Source organism: Lytechinus pictus, chromosome 1 (assembly GCF_037042905.1).
Source record: "Lytechinus pictus isolate F3 Inbred chromosome 1, Lp3.0, whole genome shotgun sequence".
NCBI lineage: Eukaryota > Metazoa > Echinodermata > Echinoidea > Temnopleuroida > Toxopneustidae > Lytechinus > Lytechinus pictus.
The window spans coordinates 9,670,230-9,697,246 of NC_087245.1; the positions used below are offsets into that span (position 1 = coordinate 9,670,230).

Below are 27,017 nucleotides of genomic sequence, written 5' to 3' on the forward strand. Positions count from 1 at the left end.
TACGCAACTCAGGGCATTTTTGTATAATGTTTTGATCCAGCTGCAAAATGAGGACCCGAAGCCAAAAGAACGTAAAACGTTTTGCAAAAAGATGTGCGAGACCGAATCAAACGCTTTTTCAAAATCTATTGCCATTAAGAAACCAGGTGCATTATTTTGTTGTGTGTAGTAAATCATATCGTCAATCAATCTTTTTTTTTTTTTTTTTTTTTTTTTATACAAGTGCACACCTCGTTACCAATAATGCATATAGCATTTACATTTATTTGAAAGCAGGATAAAAGAGCATTGAAGATTAAATGCTTTGCTGACGGGCATAGGTGCCGCGGCCGGGGATCGTACCCCGGACTTTTTCATGTATAGCCTGGCGCCTTAGACCACTCGGCCACGGCACATCCTAAATCTAATTGATCTAATACGATACGATACACTACACGAAGATAAACGATACTAGTTATAATCGCGATAAATCGAGACATGAAAAAGTTAATAACGATAATGACGTCATTCAAGATGGCAACTTCCTAGAAAAACCGTCAGGTCAGGTGAAAATGTCTTAGATGACAGATTTCTCAATCATCCAGAGGATTTTTTTCAATAACTCCGGCCCAAGGTATGCAATTACTTAAGTTATTTATATTACCCTGATAATGGAAACCATGAAAATGTCAATTTTGCCTAAAAAACAGTTTTAAATCGCGATCTATAAAACGCTAGTTCACTATACGTTGGCTGTAGGTAGGGGCCCCCCTCCTCTTCAGTCTATGTATGGTGAGTGGAGCCAACGCAGTTCAGCGGAACAACCAAAATACAGAGACTGAAGCTTTTGGTCTACCTAAACACTAGACCAAAAGCTTCGGTCTCTGTTATGTTGGTTGTTCAGCTGAACTCCGTTGGCTTCACTCACCAAATACAGAGACCGAAGTTCTAGCGCGATCTGTACAGGGGACTCAATGGCCATATGTTTATGTACTTAAGATCGGATAAAACGGGGAAGTGAATTTGCGCGACAGCCGAGGTAAGTCACTGTTTTTTTTCCTTTTAACTTGATTTTTCTCCGTTTTTTGGCAATTAATGCCAAGAGGGAATATTAATTTGCATTTTGGTCGCGTTAATTTTCAAAATTTTTATTCATTAAAGACAAAAATTGAAGAGCCCCGACAGGGGGATTTTGCATTGCAAGTCCCCTAATGGTGGCTGCACGCTAGCGAGCCGTCTGTGTACGAGGAGAAATTAAAAAAAAAAAAAAGTAAAAAAAACTCCTCGAAACAGACGGCTGCCAGCTGTCTACCTAAACACGTATTTTCCATATTCTGAAAATGCACCCCTTAACAAGTATTGGCGTGTGAAACCCAACCCTTAACAAGTATTGGAAACAAAACGATACTCTTGGCAAGTATTCCCTGAAATGAACCCCTAAACAAGTACAGCGATATTTTATTATGTCACGGGTCCGTCGGTCGTCGGTTTTACCTTTACACACCATTTGGTTTAGTACGGCCCCACCTTCCACACCTCGCGCAAATCGGACTCTAAACACGTAGTGTTGGGGCAAAAAGGACATCCTTTATAAAACATTTTAATTTTGCTTCATCATCCGCGCAAATTTGACCCTAAACACATAGCTTTCCTAGCGAAATAGATACCCTTTTTTCATTATTTTTGTGTTTTTGACACCCTTATCACGTTACGTACGTAACGTGCCCTATCTTGAAAAAGACATCCTTTTTACGTGTTTTTTTGGTCGCGCATGGTATCCACTTGTCAATGTAAGTGGCCCCCCCAGGTTTTTTTTAAACATTTTTTTTTCTCCTCGTTACCGTACACAGACGGCTCGCGATCGACATCGTGCTGCCGCCATAAAAAATTAATAGGGGGTTAACAATACAAATTCCTCCCGACGGGGCTCATCAATTTTTGTCTTTATCTCATACAAATATATACAAAGAACTGGACCAAAATAAAGACTATTATGTTTTGGCCTGAAATGCACCAAAACAGGAAAAAAATAACCTTAAAAATAAAAGGGGAAAAAAGTGACTTACTTCGCCTTTGGCTGTCGGCAACTCCCACGACGTCCGTGGTTTATCCGAACTTCATACATAATCATAGAAGTTGAAATTACATCGCAAAACAAGTGGGATAGATCATTCAATGATAATTGTAATACAAAGAAACTATAAAAAACTTTTGGTAAAACGCCACAAAACCATTCATTTTGAAATAGTAAATTAAGTGAATCAATAAAGATTTTACCACATCAGGCCATCTAACACTGGAGTCGTATTTGTTATTTCAGACTCCTATTAACATTCAGATAAATTCTATCTCTACTTTATGCATAGAATTTATCAAATCATATTTTTAGGTATCTAAAGATTCAAACAATTTATGTTAAACTATATTTTGATGTTTGGAATCATAAAAAAAACCTATAATTATCATTTTACAAAAAACCCATTATGGTTTACTTTTGTCAACTATTACAATTTGATATCCCGAGGGTACCCATCTCAACCTTCATTATTTTGTGACTAAGGCTACGTCTCGTCTGCTCTTTTTACTGATAGTATCGATATCGAGTGATTCTAGTTAGGAAGCTTGTTTGATTATCTATTACAGCAGGCAATAATGATAAAAACAACCATCTATGCGGTAGTATGCATTGTAAATCTGGTTACTCAATACATTTTTTTTTTTTCAGATCAATCATGAAAGTTTGAAGCACAATTTTTCAGGTTTCCATATATAGACAATATCAAAGACTCCATGCAATAAGCATGTAGCACCATATCATTTTCCACTACATTTTACAATATATTATCTCCTCTTCTACTATTTTATTTTGCCTTCAGTCATGAACTGGAAACAAACTGTATATTTCTAAATCATTATAAAATGTAAATGGATGACAGATATTTCTTCATGTCCAGATGTGACACAGAAATGCAGCATACATGTAGCATTGCACTACAATTGTGTATGAAAATCGATCAAAGCTGCATGATTATGTGTGATTGTGATAGAAAATAAATGAATGAATAAATATTGCATCTGCAGGATCAAAACAACAATGAAGTTGACAGTATTCGATTGCACCATATAGAATGGAAGTAAAAGAATTTTTGCTCTCTCCATCTTTGGCTCAGGTAAATTTTACCACTCCTCTCATTTCTCTGATATAAATCAACATCACTGTTAATTTTCAATGACATGCAGTTCTGTATTACAGTGCATCTATGGGTAAAGAAACATTCGCAGTAACATGATGACACTTTCTGAATCCATACACGCTTTCTGGAATCTAGCGGTTCTTGTCAAATTCCTCAGCTATCATATGTGGGTCCACTTCTGACACCCACTCCTTGTGGATATGATAAATCATTGGATGACTTATTCTTTTCTGTGTCATAATGCTGCTGAGCCATATTTTAATATGCCTGAGGGCACTGAAGGATCACTCTGCCTCTGAAGATCTTGCAGGGGATACAAGTAACAGTCTATTAAAGTAAGGTTTCCACTTATGAAAACATTCTACAGACTTCAGGGAACAAAGTGCTGAACAGCAGCTCCCTGTATCTTTTAATAGAAGAGCAGATGAGCTGTTTCCTGAAGACCTGCAATTCTGATTGAATAAGTCTGTCATGTAATTCTGGGAACGCTATGAGATCTTGGTGGAAGGCACCCTCTAGCAACATGGAAGCCATTTGGGCTTGTCTTTGGAAGTCAGGTGATGTGAAATATGAATTCGAATAGCAAAGAGCACTGTCTATAACTTTGAAATATTCTCCTCGATATGATTTCTGATGCATATGAAATTTGCTGATTGCCTTTTTCCAGTTTTTTAATCCAACTGAAATTAATGCTTCATTCTTGCATTTTGACATTTATATCCATCAAATATTGTTTTGCTGCTTTTGTGCAAGTGTGGCATGTCTGTATTTGGCGGCACATGCAGCCAAGCATATTCTTCAAACCATTTCGACTGAAATTTAAGTATTTTGCATTTCAATTTATGTTCGGGTAAATGAGAGATACCAGAATGGTTTTGCTCCTTGGGAAATGAACTTGAAGGTGCTCCTAGCTTTGAGGCCGAACTACCCAAATGGGCAGGTGTAGAAGCAATGGCATGGGATTGGGTAGCTGAAGGGTCATCTGAACTACAATTTGGGATTGTTGATGAGAAATCTGGACCTTGCTCTGCTGTAACACATGGGTCAAATTGAATATCATCACAAGAATCTTGGGTATGTACTGGACTATCATAACTTGCAGCTTAAGTAGAGGCTGGATTACGTGGTGGGTGTGGTTGAAGTCGGAATTTGAACATGGTCATGTTTAGAAACCAGAGAGATTGACGGAAGAGATTGGTTGATCAGATGTGGCTGCCAAAGTAATGGCTGGTCCATTTAGTGTGGCATGCGAAGGGTTGACTGGATGACCATATGTGACAGTGGAAGGGGAAACCTGATGATCAGATGTGGCTGCTGAAGAGGACATTTGGCATCCACAAGTTGCAGCAAAAAAGTGTTGTAGCCGAAGGGGAGACTGGACAAGCAGGGCTATAGAAATTGAAACAAAATTTAAATTATTAATCATTTATGCTTATTTGATTTAGTATTTACATGTTTCAAAATGATATGATAGTTTGGGTAAAATAAGTGATACTACAATCAGTATGTACTGATGAAGCAGGAAAAATCGATGACATAACTTACGTTGACCCGGAAAAATACTACAATGCCTCTGATAGACTCATTGTGTGGTAAAGGCCTGGGGCTGTATTCTGAAAACGTTCTATTCTTATATCTTATCTATGTCACAATCTCAAATTAGTTTTCTGAAAACATTGTTATCTTTTTGATGGACAACACAAAAACTAAATGCCTAAACCAGACCACTTTGTTGTTAAGGCGCAAAAAAGATGACTTGTACTTTTTGAAACTAGCACTTGAAATAAAGGAATCCAGTGTCCTTTGCCCTTTTCTGGTTACAGGTGCAGTTGAAGGCTGACTTGATATTCACATCTGTAAAAATGAAATACACTTATTAGGCAGTTGACAAAGTAGATGAGTGAAGGCTGGCTTGAGTCGGTGAATGAAGTAGTATCTGTAGCAGGAGAGTAGACTTGATGTTTCGGGCAGTGGTCTATTGTAGGTTTAAACATGCAAAACAAACAGAAAGACTCTCTCTTACCCTCGATATTTGACTGCACAAGCTTCCTGTATGCTAAGCCTGGAGGATTCAGACTAAAATTAATTTCACAAATGCAAAGCTTTAATCATGATGAAGCCTCACATCTTATTTAATTGTATTCAAGCCTAAATTTTGCATATATTTCAAAACTATTTTTTTTCTTTTTTTCAGGTTGGCAGCCACGTTGGTTTGTTTTAGACAAGGGTATCTTGACGTATTACAAATCACAAGATGAGATGCAGCAGGGTTGTAAAGGATCTGTCAAGATGGCTTGCTGTGAAATTCAAGGTTAGGAGCACTTGCACTTATTGTGAGGCTAGTGCACTTAACACTGCACAATAAATGTTCTATACCCAGCAATTGAGCTCATTCAATTTAGTACACATGCCAAATTTCACCTTAAGCGATACAAATCCCATTTCTTTGGTATGAATTTAAAACTAAACAAATGATAGATTATGTTAGGCCGTGATAAATGAAACAAATAATTCATAACAAAATTGATTATGCAATCAATAAAAACAGTTGAAATACATGTATCTTTAATAGAAAATCACTGAAAGCATAATTACTTATGCTTTATTTCCTTACACGAAAATAAACATGAATCAATGAATTTATTAAAGATCTGAATGAATTGGACTTTGTGTTCTACACTGAGGCACTTAAGTCCATAATATTACGTTATTACACCAGGTTAATTTGCCGATTTCAACTACAGTTAATTGGTTTGATATAGGTTTTTTTCTACATAAAAAAAACTTGTACAGATAATGCCTTCATTTGCCAAGTATTTAGCTTTAAATTCTTATGTAATGCTACTTGTCTTTCTTATCCCCATGATCTCTTCATGCAGTGCATGGTACAGATGAGTTGAGACTAGACTTAATCATTCCAGGAGAACAGCACTTCTACGTCCGAGGGACAACCCCTGCCGATCGTCAGAGATGGCTAGTAGCCCTAGGATCAGCTAAAGCCTGTCTTGCAGACTCTAAGATCCATCAAAAGAAAGGTCAGTTAATAATGACAGCAGGAAAAATAATGGCCATGAATGTTTATTTGTGCTCGTAGTAGATGTTGAGATATTCAAGTTTTGTTCCCAACACACTGGGAAATTTACCTCAAAATTTTTGCATATCCACTGCAGGCTTTATTACTGATGTTACCCAATCCAGCTTTGCAAATACAATGATGAATGGTCATATCATAAACACCTTGATCTTTGATGAGAGAAGGTTTGAGTGCTAGAAGAAAGAAGCATGATATTAGTGGATGGAAAGAATAATAATAAGAATATTATTTTGCTTCTGTATAGTGTTTGATACATTGGATCAAGGTTTTGTGCTGTAAATACAGATGTAGCCCAGGTCTTGGATTCTGGCTTGTGCTTTCCTGCACCAATTGTATACACTTTCTCCACTCTTTTAGTAGCATTCCTGCAAGAGCTTCCTAGCTCAAATGGTCTGCATTCTAGATTAGCCTTCTCATCCCACGAGGTACACATTTAACACCTGGGTGAATAGGTCAGAGCTGCCAAGTAGTACGATTTTTCCGTATTTAGTACGTTTTTGCAACCAAAATATGGCAGTACGTTTTTTCTTTAAAAAATATGTTTTTTGTATTAAAAAAAAAAAAAAAAAATCGAAATCGAAATCTATCTATCTATCTACAAAATCGAAATTTATTGAGAAAAATCATCTCTATACGTCTCTATTTCATAAAACGTACACAAATATGGTTATTAGATCAATGTAATTTCAGGTACAGGTGTAACTTGTTTTTTTTTTCAATCATTTTGTAAAAACCAGGGTGAGATACACACAAGTTTCAATGTTTTTTTTTTTTTCATCTGCAAGATCAGTGCACATTTTAGCTTGCATGCAGCTTGAGCGCCGTGATGGGCGAGTGCGCCAAGCATTTTATCATGAAATACACTTTTTTGGGGAAAAATGCAAAATATTTATCTCACACGGTAAAAATACTGATTTTTTGGTCAAAATACTGATTTGGGGGGATAAGAGTACTGAAAATGCAAAATACAACTTGGCAGCTCTGATAGGTTATAGTTTCTGTTGTATGATTTTTTTTAAAAAATCTATTCATTTTACCAGGTACAGATTCTAACAATATGGTTGAGGTGCTGCAGTCAGAATGTTCAAAATATTGTGTATGTCATTCCAGAAGCTTCTTTTTAATCCCATCTTTCTTTATTTTTTATTTCAATTTTCATTCCTTTCTTATCTTGTAGAGGAATCAGAAGACACATTACGTACTAAGATGTCAGAGCTAAGACTCTATTGTGACCTTTTGACCCAGCAAGTTGCCAACGTTAAGGCGGCCGGATCTTCAGGACCAGGGACCCCTGATATTGAGGTGTGGTATTTTGTATGGTGCATTGTTTCAGAGGAGATTTGTATGGAGATAACACTTACTGTACCCTCATGGGCATCAATCTTCATGGGTGTGGGGTAAAGTCCATGTATTCTGATAAATCTTTCCCTACCAAACCTTAGTTTATCAAACTTAGCTTATCACATGTTTGAATATAGATCAACCTTTTAGCCTGTACTTTATTGTGATTTGAGGAATCTGGAGTGACTGACATTACATTGTAAATGTTAATTCCTGGGATAAATATAATAAGCTTCTCAGACTCAATGATAATGATAAAGATAATTATACTGTTTTCAATGAATTGTTAATTACATTATAATTTATTAATGAACTCCTGCTACTGACTTCATCTCTTCGCTATAGGTACTGCTATCTTTTGAATTTTTAATTTATTCTATATATTCCCAATCTTGAATACAATCAAAAGGAATATAATATTATAAATGTGATAGCCTGAATTTAAGAGAACCTCTTCTGTTTTAAGCACACTATAATGAATGCATTTTGCCCGTATGCGCTATTACAGAAAATATATAATTGAATGATATACAAGGGAAGCGCTTCATGTAGTTTTGTCATTTATTTTCACTGAATAATTTCTTCTCAATCAGGAGCAAGAATTTCCAGGAGCTTACAGACAAATGTCTGTTATAATCACTGACTATTTGCTTGATGAAACTTTCACTTAACAGCCTGGGTTTAAATATCCTTTATGTAGTTGGGCAATTAAAAATTGCACACTCACTTACATGTATATTAGAAGTTCTAGATTAAAGGTAAATGCCAGTTGTGGTAACGATCTCAAAATTACTTTTTACAGAATCCAATATAATGACCACCCAAGTGTCTGTTGATATGAATAAAAAATATGTGCCGAAGGATTCTGGAAGAAATTGTGTAATTGCTGAGAAATAAGCGCGAATTTGGGCACTTCCGTCGGGTCTTTATTCCAGCAATATAATATACACTGTCCCACTTGTGCCTATCTGTGTTGGCGATCTTCAGTGTGATTGTTTTTCAGCTTAGATTTTATGATTTCACAAAGTTTATGTAACTGTACCAGATCTAGATCGACGATGATATAGTAATACTTAACCTTGGTTTTACAGACTTTCTTTCGAAATCAGTGTTTTACTGCAACTACTGTAATTTAGCTTTAAAGAATAATCAAAAGCATGGTATTTATGGTAAGTTGAAAAGAAGGTGGTGCCATAAAAAAGGGATACAATATGATATGAGGCATGTAAAGTCGTAAAACATGATCTGAAAGATTTCTTCCAATAATTATTGTATATTTATGTCTCTCGGTTTCAGTTTGTATCAGGTATGAAACTTGTGAAATTGAAATAAGTTTCCCTGCTATGTGGTTGCTCTGGCCACTACTAGCAGTGATTGAGAGTCTTGAGTTAAATGTTAGGTGTAAAATGCCATTTCAAGGGGTCTTGAGCAGTAATATCAATGGTACCAATTATGAGTGAAATTATTATCATTAATAGTTTTAGCTGCAATTTATCTCTTCAGTAGAATTAGAATTACTATTATCATCATCATGACCACCATCACCTCATCCACAATAAAATTTGCATAAACACTGTCACCACCACCACCACCATCATTTCCATCATCATTTTCAACATCATCAGTGATAAAAATCACCAATTATGATTATTATCACTGTCAACAGCATTATCATCACTGCCATCACTATTACTGTATCATCATTACCAGTGTAATCACTATAGTTATTATTACTACCATCACTATTATCTTCATCATTAGCAGCATAATTGTAATCACCAATACCATCATCATCCACATCACCATCATCACCACCACCACTATCATCATTATTATCATTACCACCATCATCATCAACACCCTCTCCATCCTAATTATCCTCATCAGCTTCAAGACAGTACAGATCATTCCAACATGTTCAGTATTAATTACTCAAATTACTAACTATTGTGTAAATTTTTGTTTCTTTTTCTTAAGAAACTGAACGAGTCGTCATCGTTACTTTCTGCTACTTGCGACACTTTCATCATGACATTACAAGACTGCATGAAGCTTGCCAAGGAATCTTTCATTCCAAATATCCACAATATGGATATCAGTAACACTGTACTGCCACCCTCAACTCCTTTCTCTGATAAGGTTTGTTAACCCATTAATTACAGATTTATTTGAAGTCTTCATCATTAATAATTAGATTGATTTCAATGATGATATTGCTTTCTTTTTTTATATTTCTGCATTTTTCTTTTTCTAAATTTGTGTATCTGAAGTAAATATGAATAGACAAGTGGTACATTTATGATGTAGAAAATTGCTTATTTGCATGGGGAATGGTGATTTTGTACTTTCCATTGAATTGCCAATTCAAGGATTTTAGTGATTATTTGTGTCTTTATAATACCTAAATGGCCGTAAAAAATTCTACCACAACATCCCATTGTGCACTAAGATGTAGTGTTGAAAAATAATGAATTTGCTGTCAATGCACACATTACAAATCAGTAACCCTTCCATTGATTGATTTATAATCAGATTTGTGTTAAGATTATTTCATTTCTATATCCAAAAAGGAAAGTTTACAAAACAAATCAGCAACTTGTATAGTTGACAGGGGACATTTCATGAAAGTTGTCAGTGCTGACAATTTCAGTAAAATCCTTGGTTTTGATTGGCTGAGAGACAATGGCCTTTGACTGTTACTATATATTAACTTGTCAGTGCTCAGAACTTTCTTGAAACAGTCTCCAGTAGTGGGGTATTTCAAACTGTAAAGATATACATAAAAATATGAATGTGATATATATTAATATGACCCCCATTTTTATTTTCTTTACTCTAATCAAATATTTTTATTTTTATAGATTTCAATGCATTGCACTAAAAATGTGTGTAGAGTGTAGACTCTAAAAATTAAATCAAATTATATCAGTACAAAGTCAACTTTACCCATGGAATACAACGGATTGAGAATTTTTAGTTATTTTTCAAAATCTGTCGAAGAAATTGAGTATAATTTTAAAATACCCGGTAGCTTCATGAAATAACTTCTTTTGTATGGTTTTCAATTCAATAACATTGCCTTTTCTTTCTTTATTTCTGTTTCTCATCTTTAGAAGAAGTCAGGAATGCAGAGATCTATATCAGCAGAAGACAGGTAAGTTCTTGTTTAAAATGCAAGTTTTGATAAAGACATCATTTTGAGCTAGGTACTTAGGGATGAAATCAAAGGATGTTTCAGCAACCTTTGTACCAATATATCATGATTTACTATTACATGCATTTTTTTTGTTAGTTTTCCAAAACTTCTATGTGAATGACGCTTAGTTGTGTATTTTGGAGCTGAAACGACAGTTATTTCTGACTTCACAAAGATGATTAAATCTGTTTAATCAAAACCATGGGTATTATGGTCATTTTCTTGTTATATCATATGGATTTAAAAAAAGCCAAATAATGAATGGACATTTTTGTTAAAGGGTATCAAATGCACTCGTTCCAATATAGATTGGATCTACACTGTATCAAAATCAGTAAATAGCCACCTTTCCTTTTGACAAGAGTGGATTCACTGCTGGACCTTCATGAATTGAGGACCTCAGTATATCGTCTTCATAAAATGTATTGAAAATAGCACCTTGAAATGTGAAGAAAATTTACCAGTCAAAATGACCTGATAGCTGTAATTTCGGCCTATTGCTGTTCTTCCTCTTTCTTCAAAAATTTTCGAAAAGTGTTTATATAAGCGATTACATTTTATCTTAACTTCGTGCAATATTTTGTCTAAATGTCAACATGGTTTTCGAATGGGACACTCCACATCGACTGCTCTTCTTAATTTTATTCATTTAGTTTCTCAGGCAATTGATGCTAAGCAATTTACTATTGGTTTATTTCTTGATTTAAGTAAAGCATTTAATACACTAGATCACACAATTTTGTTACATAAGCTAGAGGCTTATGGTATTCGTGGAATTTTGTTACAATTATTTAAAGATTATTTATCAAATCGTAAGCAATTTGTTTATATTCAAAATCAACAATCTTCATATTTACCCATTCGATGTGGGGTACCCCAGGGTTCAATTCTTGGCCCTTTACTTTTTCTAATTTATATTAATGACATTATAAGTTCATCTGACTTGCTCCAATTTATATTGTTTGCTGATGACACCAGCCTGTTTATGTCTCATTATAATCTCTGTACATTGATTGACTTATTCAATTCTGAATTAAATAAATTGAGTGATTGGTTAATTAAGGATAAGTTAATTTTGAACATTACTAAAACCCAATATATTTTATTCACTAAACGTCACTTTGAAGACAACATTGTAATTCATTTTAATGGTCACCAAATAAAACGCACTTCATGTGTAAAATTTCTAGGTGTTCATATCGATGAATCCTTAACGTGGCATGAACATGCTGGTGTCATATGTAATCGTGTTGCCAAGGCTGTGGGTGTTATTTATCGTTTGAGACACTTTCCAAGATATATTTTGATTATGTTGTATTATGCTTTGATTTACTCCCATATAAATTAATGTAATATTGCTTGGTCAAATAATCATGATTATTTTATTACTAAATTATTTGTTTTGCAAAAAAAAGCTGTACAAATTTTATCTAATTCACCATATAATGCCCACTCCTTGCCAATATTTTCTAAGCTGAATCTGTTAAACCTATATGACATTAATAAATTGAATGTTGCCATGTTTATGTTGTCTAAAGGCTTTTTACCTACTCTGATAGCATCTAAATTTGTCCTTAATTGTAATGTACATAATTATAATACACGCAATGCTGTAGAATACCATCTTCCTAAAGTCAGAACAAATTTTTCAAAGAATACTGTATTTTATAGAGGTCCTCATCTTTGGAGTACTATTCCAAATCATCTTAAGAATCAACTTTCTGTTAATAGCTTTAAAAGTTCCTTTCGATTATTTTTATTAAACTTGTACTCAGTAACTTAATATTATACATGTATGTTTACCACGACATTTTCTTTTTTGTCCTCCCCCCCCTTCTTACTATGATGTATTTATTTTGGGGTCAACGCTCAACAAGGCAAATTGCTCTTTTTTGTTGACCCCTCATTCGTCATTAATTGTTTTCTTTGTTCTCTTATGTTATTTTTTCTATAACCATGTATTTATATGTTCATCATTGTTTTTTACTTATATGTATTGACTTTTATACAGTGTATGTGTTTTTATGAAGAATGAAAATCAAATCAAATCAAATCAATTTTTTTCTGTGAATAATTTGTGTCAACACTAGGGTTAGCATTCTGAAGGTATTTTGAGATCATGTTCAACAATCAGCACTAACTCACTGAAAAGATTGTGTTGGATTTAATTATGGGATGTTGAGGACCTTAATATTGTTTGTGGAACCACACCCAGTCAATACATTTCTTCCTCTCACAAACCCAGATATACTCCACATTCAGCCAACAAGCTCGGGGTCACAACTCGTTACCGTAACCTTGAAGACATGGCAGCTCGTTCAACTCCCCGCTCTCGCCCTACCAGTCGAACTCCGAGCATCAGCAGTCAGGAAGGGGTGCAGGCCGCCATAGCAACCACCCCAAACAATGAGAGCAAGAGATCACTATCTCAGCCAACCACACCCGTAGTTGAAGAGATGCCTGTGGTAGTGAATGGAGCGAGTCCAGCAACCAGCTTGGAAGCAACAGTACCAACATTCTTCTCAGAACTCTCAACCAAGTAAGTGACATTATTTTTACTAGGTACTTCTTGGTTCGCGATAGTTGTATGTATCTAGATGGCCACTTATTTTCTGACTCAATAGTAATGCTTCAATTTTCAAAATGGGAATTGAATTAATGTGTCAAAGCAGGAAGATGCAAAGATATCGTTATAAGTCACATTCCAGTTTCTGCTTATTTGTATGTTTTGTCTATTGCTTTTAATGAATTGTGGTTTCAATGGATTGGACTAGAATTAATTGATTGGGCTAAATAATTTAAAGTCTAAATTCATTTTAATAACAACCATGTTCTTTTTAAAAAGTCTGCAAAGTTATAGATCATGAGCCCATTATGTTGGTCAACTAAATTTCATTCACTTTACTTGCAACTTTATTTCAGATTTCCCGATACTCCTTGTTAAAGTGTACCTACTATTAAATGAATCACATCTTGATTTTGTTCTTTGATATTTCATTTCAGATTTGTTGATATTCAAGTAGAACCTGATAATAGTATACCTACCCAGCCATTCCTTGATGCTTGTACTTGTATAGTTGGAGTATTTGGTAAGTTATAGGCTCAAATTAATGTGCTATAAATTATCTTAAGTGGGCAGAATTTAATAAAGTTATGCATACAATTAGAAAATTTTCTCGGGTACTAAAATCAGTTTCTTGGTCATTTCAATTCAAACAAGCTTTTAAATAAGTTGAAATATGGCCTTTTCTGATTGAAATTCATGTTATTAACAAGGACTTGAATGATTAAAATATTTGTCAAATTTGATTACGATTTTGGTCCCAATATGTTAAACACCAAGGCAATTTTGGGCACCTCATTTATGTCAAGAAAGTGTTGAAATCATTTGTAAAGTAACGCTTAACTTTATGGACAGCTTATCGAACAATATCCTGCAGGGCAAATAATTTTTTGATAACATACAAAAATGAAAATTTGAATATATGACATTTTGATGATAAAAATCTATAGTTTTATCGAGATAAACAATTTATCACTTTACATTTCATATCCATTTGTATGGTAATAAATACCGAGATTGAGATAAGAATTATAGGTGCATCCATTTAACATGATTATTTGACCCTCAGCTCCGGACCTTTTGCTCTTGGATTGATGCTAATGATATAATTTGTTATGTGTTCACATCATTGCTTCCAACATCCATGGCCAGATCATGACTTTGTATTTAATTCACACCAATGGGTAGATGTCTCTTTCCTGTTGCAATTATCCCTTTTCTTCCTTTTTAACCATGTATTAAAACTGATTGTGATTAGTCACAGAATAAGATGTTTTCTTGAGCATATAATTGTTGGGCTATACAAACCTTGTATCTTAAAATGATGTGGCGCATATTTTTCTTTTTGAATGAGAGCACCATTAAATAATTTTTTTTTTAATGAAAAAGAAATCAGAGACGGCTCAGAAGAAGCTCTCATTTATGGCTTTTATTTCAGAACCTAATTTTGTCTGATATCAGTCTCCTATTCCTGTAGAGAACTCTTTTCTAGGTAAAAGAATGTTGCTTCTTATATCACAACTCTAAAGTAGGGCTTTTTTTAGATTCTGGGGTTTAACAGCCCACTTACAATTTAAAAAGCTCTTTAAATATTGACTCCTCTCTCTCTCTCTCTTTCTTGTGTCTATAGATGCCTTGAGTCCTACTGCATTTGCACCTGTTAAAATGGATGTCAATGGCAACATACGGGTAAGAAGAAATGTTTTCAACAAAGTTTTTCCTTAGATACTCATTAACTAGTCTTTGCCTTTAGCATGTGCGGTCATTATTTCTTGTTGAACAACCTTATTTTGTTGCAGTGCTGTTTACAATCAAAATTATTGAAATACTGTACTAAAATGAACCTCTTTATCCATGAATCATGATCATGTATATTTAGCCCCAATTTATTTGTGAGAATTCCAATGAAAAATGTTGAAAAGACAAAGTGCATGCAAAGGCAAAACATCATTTGCGGGAAGAAAGCAATTTAAAGAATGCAGGCGTGTAAAACCATAAATAATATAACTCTCTCTATCCGATGAGATAGATAATTGGAGGGGTAGGCCATTGCCATACAAAAGCATGTTTCTCTATTTTTTGTCTACTTAAAATGTTCTGGCATCAATTTTTCTGTTTTCTTTACAGAAAAGATTAATTACCTTTATATTAAAGGTGGACACTGCTCATACACAAAGCACATAAAAATGTTGCTTGTCATGACCAAGTGATGAATACATGAACACCAAAAGGGTTCAAACTTGCCAAAATCAGGGCAAAAGTGTATAATTTTCAACCTTATCATGAAAAAGATGATATTCAAGGCAATTATGTAGGTTATGAAAACATGGCAAACTATTTGTTTAGGGTACTCTGAGATCGAGAGGTGATAACTTGTTTGGGTCCATTATGGAAGTCCATATACATGTATGAGCAGGATGTCCAATTTGTAATTAGAGTGGCCTCCCCGGGGACAAGAGAGAGTTTGTAATTACTTTACCTGACAATTATGTAGGTCGATGATTATATAAATAAAGAAATTGAATTTCATGGGTTTATCTTTTTTTTACTTGATAGAAACTTCGTCAGAAGCAGAGTAGCAATCCTGAGATGTTTATGAATCTTCAAGGTATGGTCCAACAAGAAGTCAGAAGTAAGACCACACAAGTCAAGAACTCAGCGACAGACGCCCTCATGTGGCTAAGGAGGTACAGACCAGGGGCCACTCTTATAAATACTTCAATAGGCACTTTACCTTTAGTCAGAGATGCATCATTTAATGGGAAAACTTCAGAGAGGAGCTAACCAAGTTTCTCAGCATCTTTCAGGATTAGTGTATGAAAGATGCAGCTCTGGCTAATACCATGATTGATATAGCTTAAAGGGGTACTCCAGGCTGAAAATACATGTAATATGATTTAAACAGATGAAGAAAAATCAGACAAACAAAACAATTAAAATTTGATCAAAATTGGACAATAACAAAGTTGTGACATTTTAAAACTTTGCATTAGTATGGTAATAATGGTTCTGTGCATGTCCTCATGAATATGCAATGAGCAAGCTGATGAAAACATTTATTCAAAGTTTTTTCTACCAAGAATGAAAAAAATTGGATTGACAACTCATTCAATACATAAGATATCAATTGCTACAACTTATTTTGTTACAAGGAAGACATACCATATGTATGAAAATATCAAATAATTATGATTTCATGTAATAACATATATAGAAGCAAAGTGGGGACATGACATCATCAGCCCACCTTATCAATATTCATGATAGCATGCATATAACTGTTTTCACAAAATACATGTATTGCTAAATTTGAAAATTCAATAACTTTGTTATTTGTTATATTTTGATATTTTTAGCATTTTGCTCTGTAAATATTACTCTTTTTATGTAGGTATGATCAGCCCAGAGTAGTGAAACAGAATAGTCAAATGATATTATAAAAATATACAATGGACTGAGAGACTCTAGTTGAAATTATGGATACCTAGGTAGTAGGAATATTACTATCCTGAAGAAAATGGTACTACTTCTGCCTCCGAGGAATCCATAATTTAATTAGTGTCTCAAAATAGTACATGGTATATTTGTATTTTATCCTTCCAACAAATCTTGAAAAAGTAATTAAAAGAATTCCACTTATAACAAAGGTTGATCTATTCCATTCTATCCAATCTGGTCTCCTATTACAAATTAAACTCACTTCTCTGACTATGTTGAGGACTTCTACATGTATGTTCAAGTAAACAATGCAGTCTATAGATGCATCAAACAATGAAAATGTTCTTTGTGGTAGTTCTGAAACTTCAATTCGAACACATGAACATCCTAATGTGAAAAGTGTAATCCAAACTTTTGGAATTCAATGTAAAGTTTTGTAACATTGGTTGAAATGTAACACAAACTCTGAACAGTAAACATATCGCCAAAGTTCTATTTAGTTGTAAATATGCACCACATATCCATTATGGAAATGATATTGTGGGTGACTCTGAAAATTGACCAGATTCATGCTAAGTCCAAGGAGCTTGACGATGGAAAGAATCATGATCCTGAGGTGGAATTTTAGTGATATTTTCAAGCAGATACGTGTCATCAATGATACTGTCGAATACACATTCTATTGGACTATCTGTCAAAACTAGTCCAAGTTCTCCATCAATAACATTATCATCATCTGATTTGCCTGACGATGTTGAAGGCCGTTCTCTATTCTCAAAAAGAACTGTCAGCAGTAGCATGCAGTTTCTCAGACAAGGTTTTGGACATATCAATCTTCTGTTGCTCACTGGTATGAGAATAATTTTTTATAGATGTCATGGATCAATGTCCAGAGACGGTCATTACATCACGCAATGCATATCAGCACGGTCTAGAAAGGTAATGATTGTTGCTCCGAGGCTGTGATTTGTGTATTTGTTAACACAGCTAGCATCCTCACACATCTTCTTTGTCATGGATTCCAGTGTATTTTTTCCTACAGGAGCACTGTCCAACCACACATCATCATCATCTTTGACTTTATCTTTTGGCCTCTTCCACATGAATTCACAAGATGGATTCAGCTTTGCAAGATACTTCTTGGCAAAGTAAACCATGCAATCTACAAACACCCTTCGCTGCAAGTCTTGTGGTTTTGATAGTTCAAACCTGTTCTGAAGATGTTTCATGTCAGTTATGGGTGGATGATGTTTTGCACATGCCTTCCCGCTTGCCTTCACCTTCACAATTGCAGCCTTGAATACATGATTCGAAACAGGAAAGTCCTTTCCTTTGATGTTTACACCTTTGATCGACAGAAAGTGTCGCTATAAAGCAAACTTTATATACTGCGTAGTCTTCACAGAGTACACATCCCATTTATAGAACGGGCACCAGCGTAGAACCGCGACAAAAGCTTGTCTAAATCCGCTATGCCCTGATTCGCTAAGTCTTCAAAATCAACATCAGTGTGACTGCAGTACTCTTTGAACATGGACAATCCGTATTTAATCTGTATCTGTATCGTTGAGTCAGCAAAATACTAGGATTGGCACATGACACTAACTTGATAATCTGCTTCTTTTTGTTCACGCTATTTGTAGATCAGATTGATTCTTCCAAATCCCTTGTCGTTAATCATAAATCTAGGCAAAACTTACTGTGTGGCCTTGGAGGTTGCCATTTTTGTTGTTAATGTGCAGATGATCAACGTAATTTACACACAAGTCTATGAGGCCGATATCAATAGCACTTTTCACTAAAAACTGATCAATAACAAACCTGTGACGTCAATTATGGAATTGTGCATTATTCCATTATTGATGTCACGGAATAGTAAATTTTCATCGGTGGGCATTTCATTTTCAACATCATCACAATATAGTGAGAATATGTTTGGTCACATTATGCTATTTGAACCAATAACTTTACAGAATTTAATTTATGTAAGATTAAATAATCACTATATTTGGAATCTGTTGCATGTAAACGTAATATCAATTACTACTTAAATCTGTAGATTTTAAAGTTGATTGCTTTTTATGATTAGAGGTTTTTGATTGGCAATTGGTTAAAAATTCCTACACCTTAATTTCCTAATTTCTTGATATATGTATATTCAGAACACTGGAATTCATACGAGAGTTCTTAAATGAGATCTTGACTGGAGAGCGAGACATGAATCTTGCAGCAAGTAAGTTATTTTCTTCTCATTCGGGCTACCTGTTTAATAATCATAGATAGATATTGATACCTTCCATATTATCACTAAATTTTATGCGTAATGTTGAAACCCTGACTGTGTATTTTCATTTGGGCTGTAAGTGGCAAACTACATTGACCATGTTAATTAAGGGATTCATTTAGCTGGTTCTCATCTACTTCCCTGCATTTAATTTTTGCAAAAGCATTATTTGTATTGCTGCAATTTTTTTTTCTTATGCCAGTATGGTTTGTTATTTGTACAAATTTATGAATTTGAGAATTTGATTAGTATGAATTCTTGTACTCACAGTTCGCAGTGAAAAGGCAATGCGTAATACTCACGGGGAAACAGCAGCATCAATTATTTGAGATGAATGCAGGGTAATCTAGTCTGATGGCAGTATAGTTGATTGCATGTACAAGCTATGGTAGGTAAATTGGAGCCTTGTTGGGACTGGTGTATGTGCAACCAACAGCACGCAAACTTTTGCAAGTTAACATTTTCTCCTGCATAGCAGAGCAAGACTATTAGGCGCCGCTTTTCCAAAGGTGGCGATGGCGTCAACACCAAATCTTAACGGAAGGTTAAGTTTTTTAAATGACAGCATAACTTAGAAAGTATATGGACCTAGTTCATGAAACTTGGCCATAAGGTTAATCAAGTATTAACATCCTGCCTGAGTTTCAGGTCACATGACCAAGGTCATTTAGGGTCAATGAACTTAGACCATGTTGGGGGAATCAACATAAAAATCTTAACCTAAGGTTAAGTTTTTGAAATGTCATCATAACTTTGAAAATATTATACAAAATAATGAATGTTTATGAGTACAATGGACAGAATACTTCATGAGGTGAAAGATGAAATGATCCATTCAGCGAGGCGTAGCCGAGTTGAATGGATCATTATTTCATCTTTCACCAAATGAAGTATTCTGTCCATTGCACGAATGAAAAAAATTCATTATTTGGTTTATATGACACCTAAAAATTGATTTGATTTTTTTTTGTTCATATGAAATTTATGAATTTTGAAAACATGCTCATGCAGTGCGAGTTCGGTCTGTTGATTGTTACGTCATTATAACATGCGCACTGCTGGTGCCTGCAGCTGCAGTCTCGGTGCGCGTGTGCAATGGACAAAATCGTATGGCACTATGAATTTGCACGATGAATGGATCCAAAATTGCACGGTTGATGAGGTCATTGCAAAATTGGCTAAATGAACGATATCAAACAACCAATCAAATCACAAGGATCTATCTAGGTGTCATATAAATGGACCTAGTTCATAAAACTTGGACATAAGTTTAATCAAGTATTACTGAACATCCAGCCTGAGTTTTGAGTCACATGACCAAGGTCAAAGGTCATTTAAGGTCAATGAACTTTGGCCAAATTGAGGGTATCTGTTGAATTACCATCATAACTTTGAAAGGTTATGGATCTGATTCATGAAACTTGGACATAAGAGTAATCAAGTATCATTTAACATCCTGTGCGAGTTTCAGGTCACATGATCAAGGTCAAAGGTCATTGAACTTTGGCCATTTTGGAGGTAATTATTAGTTTGCTGTCATAACTTTCAAAGTTTATAGATATAGTTTATAAAATGTATATAGGGGTAATCAAGTATCACTGACAAGTCTTAGGTCGCATGATCAAGGTCCAATGTCATTTATTGTCAATGAACGTAGTATTGTATCATTATATGAATGGTGTTTTTTGTGAATAATTATTTTATAATAGTTTTCAAAGTCAGCACTGCTGCTATATTGAATCGTGTGATGCAGGTGAGACTGCCAGAGGCGCTCCACTTGTTTTTTCATTCATATGATTTTGTAAAATGTTTTAAAGCAAAATGATAGAGAATTTGTTCAAGTTTATCTGTTCATCTCATTTCTAATTAGCAAATGCCTATGGAAGAACTCTGAAGAGGTACCATGGATGGGTAGTACGAGGTGTATTTGCAGTAAGTATTCATATATTTGTATTCTATGTAAATTGTATCTCCAGTTTTTATGCCTCCACCCATTGTAGGTAGCTGGTGGAGGCAGACAAGCATTACTGTTTATTTGAATATAGGATAAAAGAGCACTGTTGATTAAATGTCTTGCTCACGGGCATAGGTGTCATGGCTTGGGAATTGAACACACTTTTTGTGTGTCTGGCCAGGCGCCTTAGACCACACAGCCACGGCGTCCTGTGTTTGTTCTTGCAATAATGAAAGAACCGTCTGACAACTCAACTTCAAATTTAGTTCAAGCATAAATAAAGAAAGGAGGTCAGAGATCACAGAGGTCATTATTTCAAAATGTTAGAATTAGGTGTTTAATATTTTGTTATCTGGCATTTGGAGAGGCATTAATTCAGACTGTGTGCAGTCAACACGCATCCTAGTGATCTTGTTTAATGATGTTATTGAATTATATTATTAACGTTATTGCAAGAATTTTATTTTTTGTATTTTTTTTTGTTAAATCCAAATGTTAAGAGATGGGGCTTCAGCCTTAGAATTATCTGATCATGAATTTCCAAAATGTTGTATCTGCATTTAAAAGAAAATTACTTTCTGAAGTGATTTATAACTGGGGAGTGGTAAACTCCTGTTTCAAAATAATCTAAGTTCCATTATATTGAATGTCACAATGTCACATTGTTATCATTATATAGAAAGCCTGTATTCAGATAGGAAATCACTTGATAGATATATTTGTAATGAAAACAACAGAAAGTTGCATTTCCCCAAAAAATGAAGGTACAAGGTCTTGATACACAGCCAGGTTATGTTCCACTAAAGTTCAGATGAACAAAAAAAATTGTAATTTTTTGTACTAATGAGATTGAAGCTAGAATAAAGCTTGGTTAAGATTCAATATTGTGAATGATATCTGACTATCTATATTCTAAAACTATTGAATGCACATTGACCATTACACCATTGTTCATTTAAAAATTCTTTGTGAAAATTTGCATTTGTCAATTAAAACAGATTGAGCATCATTTTCATTGTCTTTATTATGTCTTGTATTGAGCTAAAGTACTATTTATTTAAAAAAAATGAATTCTGCTATTTAAAAAGATTGGTCACCTATTTTCAGTGTCTTCTTTCAAAACACTTATTACGCAGTTTGTATCAATGTAACATATGTCAAATGTTATATACAAAGCTTATACATGTATATCCTGAGATTTTCTTCCCATCCCATGATTGAGAGCCTGGAGGTCCTTTGCATTGAAAAAAAGAAATTAACAAATTATTTAGGACCCATTTTTTTTTTACCCAATGCTACGGTCACAGATACCTTTACGGACGATTCCATACCATTTTTTGCCATGTATAAAGATGTTTGTACGCTGTAGGTAAAGTTATTTGTTACCATAGCATGACCATAGCAGTAGACAATTGTAGCTTTTACCCTTTACATTTATTTCAATTACTAGATTGATTATTTTGCATGTCTCTTTAGACATATTATTCTTCAGCTTAATATCATACATTGAAATTAAGTGTTAGATATATATGTTTTATATTTTCAAAATGAATATTCTTCAGATAAACTCAATTTTCCCACTTTGATGAACATTCTTTTGACAGCTTGCAGCCAAGGCTGTCCCTACCATAGAGTACTTCCTTCAGTTCTTAGCAGTGAACAAAGAAGATGCAGAGAGAGATGACTTTGAGAACATCATCTTTGCAGACCTGAAGGAGTGTGTAACAGCACTCACCAAACTCACAACCATTCTCAAAGATCATTATGAAGCAGGTAGTCTGGAGTCAGATGAGATCGTATGATGTGGGTTTTTTTGTGTATGTTTAATGAATTGTTGATTTTGTGTGTACTTGTTGTGTTTACACTTGTGTAAATACAGCCGACATATAAATTGAAGGCTTCTAGAAATATTTAAATCATCCAGAGTTAAGATTATATTTCTTTTAATCATGCATTTGGAATATCATGTTGACTATTTCAATTAAATTTATTTATATTTAACCTGTCCTTTTGATTTTAGTATTATATATGAATTTATTAGATGAAATATTTCTAATTTTTACACATCTGTCCACTGTATTGAGGCATGCTTCCTGGGAGGGGGTTATATTTCATACAGTTGTTTGTAATTTATGAACAACTTTAGGAAAGACTGGTACCCATTCTTGTTCTTAATTAAGGTTTGATTGCCATTAGTTTAATCTGCTATTTGTATATTGAAATTCCTTTCAAAAGCATCTGATTGCAAAGTTTTCTAATTGTCACAATCCTATTAGAGTGGAAATTCAGTCCCACTTTGTTGAAAAACCGATATTAGTTTCAGCTATCTCTTACGCACAAGAACTGGTCTGTCGTCATCTGTAAAGTCATGTATAAAGTCAAGTTAAACTTACAGAAGCTCTATGAAACATTGCTATGGTCATCGGTCCATACCTACCATTATCATAACTGAGAAATCTCATGGCAGTTCAACTTCAAACTAGTCTCATATGCTATGCATATAGGAATGATAGTGATCTGATGAGGATTTCAAGATTAAAGGTTTCATAGGTCATATAACATAAGGTCCTTGCATCTAAAGAAATGTTTCCTGTATCAACTTCAAACCTGTTTTATGTGTAATTCTGTATTAGACTGACAGTATGAATTACATTATATGCCTGAAAATTGTTGAAGGTTAATATGTATTATGTTTTAGACCTAGCAATGGTGTTGGCATATATTTTGAATGCATGCAGCCAAGAATAATCCGTCTACTTTTATTTTTTGCTTTTTAACATGTCTTACATTCAAATACATTTGAAACAAATCGATCCTATTTAAATGTTCGTATACATGTATGATTTTCCATGTATATAAATTTCTTTACAATACTGTTTTTTTTTAATAGTAGCTTGTTTGCTTACTTTCATTGCTTATGTAACAGTCATGTGACTCTAATACATTTTTTTAGATTGTACCCTAAACTTGAGGGTGTAATACTTGTCAATGTTTTTACAAGTAATAACTCATGCTCTGTGTCATGTTGGCCTTTTCCAATACCTTAATGTAGAAGATAAACCTATTAAAAGAGAACTGGCCTGAATTTGTATACTTGATTGTTTGTAGGACAAACATTGAACTTACACATGACTAACATACATTTGTCCTTTATACTAGTAAGTGAGTCACTTACAGATGATTTGTTTCAAAGTTTTAATGGCTAAAAGGAAATTATCTTGCAGTTTCTTTTGTAAGTAATCCCTGTTTGTTTGTTTTTTTTTTCATAGTAGATTTATGCAAATTATGGAGGCTTGTCCGTGAACATACTTTCACCCATATTGATTTGATAACTTCCCTTTGAAATTCAGAGAATTGTTTTCAGATCTATACGAGAGCTTATATTACATGTATAATTTATGTGCCATTTATTGTATTTATTGCATTTATGTTTCATTGTGAATCACTTGTCATTTAAACTTCATTTCCACCCCAGAAAAATGTTGATTTGAATAAATAGAGAAAAATCAAATTAGCATAAATCTGAAAATTTCATCAAAATCAGATGTAAAATACGAAAGTTATGACATTTTAAAGTTTCGCTTATTTTTTACAAAACAGTGATATGCATAACTCAGTGACATGCAAATGAGACAGTCGATGATGTCCCTCACTATTTCTTTTGTTTTTTATTGTTTGAATTATACAATATTTCATTTTTTAACAGATTTGACAATAACAGGGTTCCCAGCCCATCAGGGAAAATAATTTTACTTTTTTCCAGTCAGGGAAAAAATCAGGGAATTTGATAGAAAATACCTCAAATAAGGGGAAAATGCCTCAAAAAGGGGAAAATCAGAAAATTTTGATCAGCCCAAAAGTGGAAAGCAGGGTAGTCAGTCAGACTCTGTTATATTTTTTGCATATGAAAGTGGCATCTTTAACATAGTGTGTTGTAATTTAATGATATATACTAGGATTGCCTTGAATCAACCGCTTTCTGTATAAGATGAGGAAAGGTTGGCTGTATGGGGAGCAGGCACGCCGGAACACTTTCAGTTTTAGGGGGGCAAAATCCAGAAGGGGGCACAATATTTTTGACAACGTGAGATACCGAAGCGATCGAGCGGGAGAGGGTGTGGGACCCCCCACGGTAAGGACTTTGTGTAAAAATGGAGTATAAAAGTTGCGTTTCTAAGAAGCCGACACAGCCTGCATGCATTGGTGAACCACTTTCAATTTGCCATTCGGTTTTAGTCTGAAATGTATTCATTAAAAGATTAAACGTTATCACACTGTAATAAGATGGAAAAGGGGCTTATCAAAGGTATGTTTCACAGAGGGACATGTTTGTTAAAAGACGCGGGGCTTACTGTGATATGTAATTGCCCCGTCGGCGAAATTTTTCCATTTTTGACAATGGAAATGACAATTTTTAGGCAGAAAAGTGCCTTCATCGTTTACTTTTGTCCTTAAAAAATTTATAATTTTTCTCCTTTTAGGGGGGGCACATTGGGGGGGGCAAAATCTCGTTTTGCCCCCCCCCCCAATTTTATTTGGGGGGCAAGTGCCCCCCGCTTCCGGTGCCCTTGATGGGGAGAAAGGAGTCCATTATATGCCTGTGTAATAGTACTAATTAGTTTTACATTATTGTTTTTATACTGAAAATAAATGTGATTCACTGAAACAATTTAGAAAACATGCAAAACTGGGAATGGGTATAAATAATTATCAGGGAATTTTGTTTTCTTGAAAAGCTGGGAACCCTGAGTAAGGACCAACTTGACTGAACCATATGGTATCAAATTCTACATGTTCAGGAAGGAATCAAACATTGTTTCACTTGACAATGAGGAGAAAATTAGAATATTGATATTTCGTATAATAAAATACAAAAGAAAGAGTGAGTGGATGACGTCATCAGTCTCCTCATTCGCATACCGACTAGGATGTGCATATAACTGGTTTTGTGAAATTAAGCAAAATTTTAAAATGTCGTAACTTTCTTATTTTACATTTGATTTTGATGGAATTTTCAGTGTTATATATGCTTTTTGTATTTTTCTCTTTTTATTCAAATCAACTTCCTGTTGGGTTGGACTTGTCCTTAAAGTGTTAATATGTTATGATACATTTATATGATAATATTTTTTCAGACCTTATGTGAGACTATATCAGTAGTCAATTCACTGTTATTAATTCAAAATAATTGTTGAAATGTTTTTCATGGATTATATTTTATCAATCTTTATTGCAATATTGCTGAACAACGAATGACGTTGGAGAGATTATTGAATTAAATGTTTACATTAAACACAAACAAGGTTGGATTGTGGGTTTATGTAAAATTTGATATACAGATTTACAATATGGGATAATATTAATATACATGTAAAGGTGATTCTCCCTAAGTCAAATCTCTTTGGATCACTCAAGCGAAATTTCACTTAAAAGGTTTTGTTTACACCTGTTTTGCATATTCCGATGTGGTTCATAGAAATTATAATCATAAAAACACCCTATAAGTATTGGTTACTGAGGAAAATGTTACCTAGCAACCATTGCTATGGTGCTCATTGGGTCTACCTATCGAAACGTTCATCACATAAGGAATCTATGGGCCAAAATTAATTTCTGAGCTCTTCTGAGCAAATTATAATGATCTGAACTTTGATGGAAAAAGGGTCCCTTTATTAGCAACAGTTGCTATGAATAAATGGATCAAAACTGTTGTGATACAAAGGAATGTGCTTTAGATTAAAATTAATGTGACATATTGCTTGTGAAACTGTTCCTCAAGCCTAAAAAAGCTCATGCAGTTACTGAGGTAAATATGTTACCTAGTAACCGTTGCTATATTTTGGAAACTCACGTTGGCACCCCCTGCTGAAAATGTTTAGAATAACCTACTCTACCTTGGTGCCAGTTTTCATGCTTGTACCATTTTCTGTATATTTTTTCACCAATCACCTAGACTAGTAGTCCATTTACAAAT

The 27,017-nt window shown here is 34.3% G+C and overlaps 1 protein-coding gene across 1 annotated transcript; it reads left to right on the forward strand.

The window, feature by feature from the left end:
• The first annotated feature begins 3,035 nt into the window (after positions 1 to 3,035).
• On the forward strand, positions 3,036 to 26,340 carry LOC129257035 (pleckstrin homology domain-containing family A member 8-like). The gene is made up of 12 exons (XM_054895266.2): positions 3,036 to 5,484; positions 6,053 to 6,208; positions 7,445 to 7,569; positions 9,586 to 9,747; positions 10,722 to 10,762; positions 13,050 to 13,343; positions 13,808 to 13,893; positions 14,998 to 15,056; positions 15,924 to 16,054; positions 18,968 to 19,038; positions 20,960 to 21,021; positions 22,648 to 26,340. The coding sequence occupies exons 1-12, from the start codon at positions 5,433 to 5,435 to the stop codon at positions 22,843 to 22,845; spliced, it is 1,437 nt and encodes a 478-aa protein (XP_054751241.2). The 5' UTR covers positions 3,036 to 5,432; the 3' UTR covers positions 22,846 to 26,340.
• Positions 26,341 to 27,017: the final 677 nt, after the last annotated feature.

Coding starts and splice junctions, on each gene's coding strand:
- LOC129257035 (XM_054895266.2), top strand. CDS start 5,433: ATGCAGCAGGGTTGTAAAGGATCTGTCAAGATGGCTTGCTGTGAAATT. Junction 15,057..15,923: donor ATGTCAATGGCAACATACGG/GTAAGAAGAAAT, acceptor TTTACTTGATAG/AAACTTCGTCAGAAGCAGAG. Junction 21,022..22,647: donor TAGTACGAGGTGTATTTGCA/GTAAGTATTCAT, acceptor TTCTTTTGACAG/CTTGCAGCCAAGGCTGTCCC.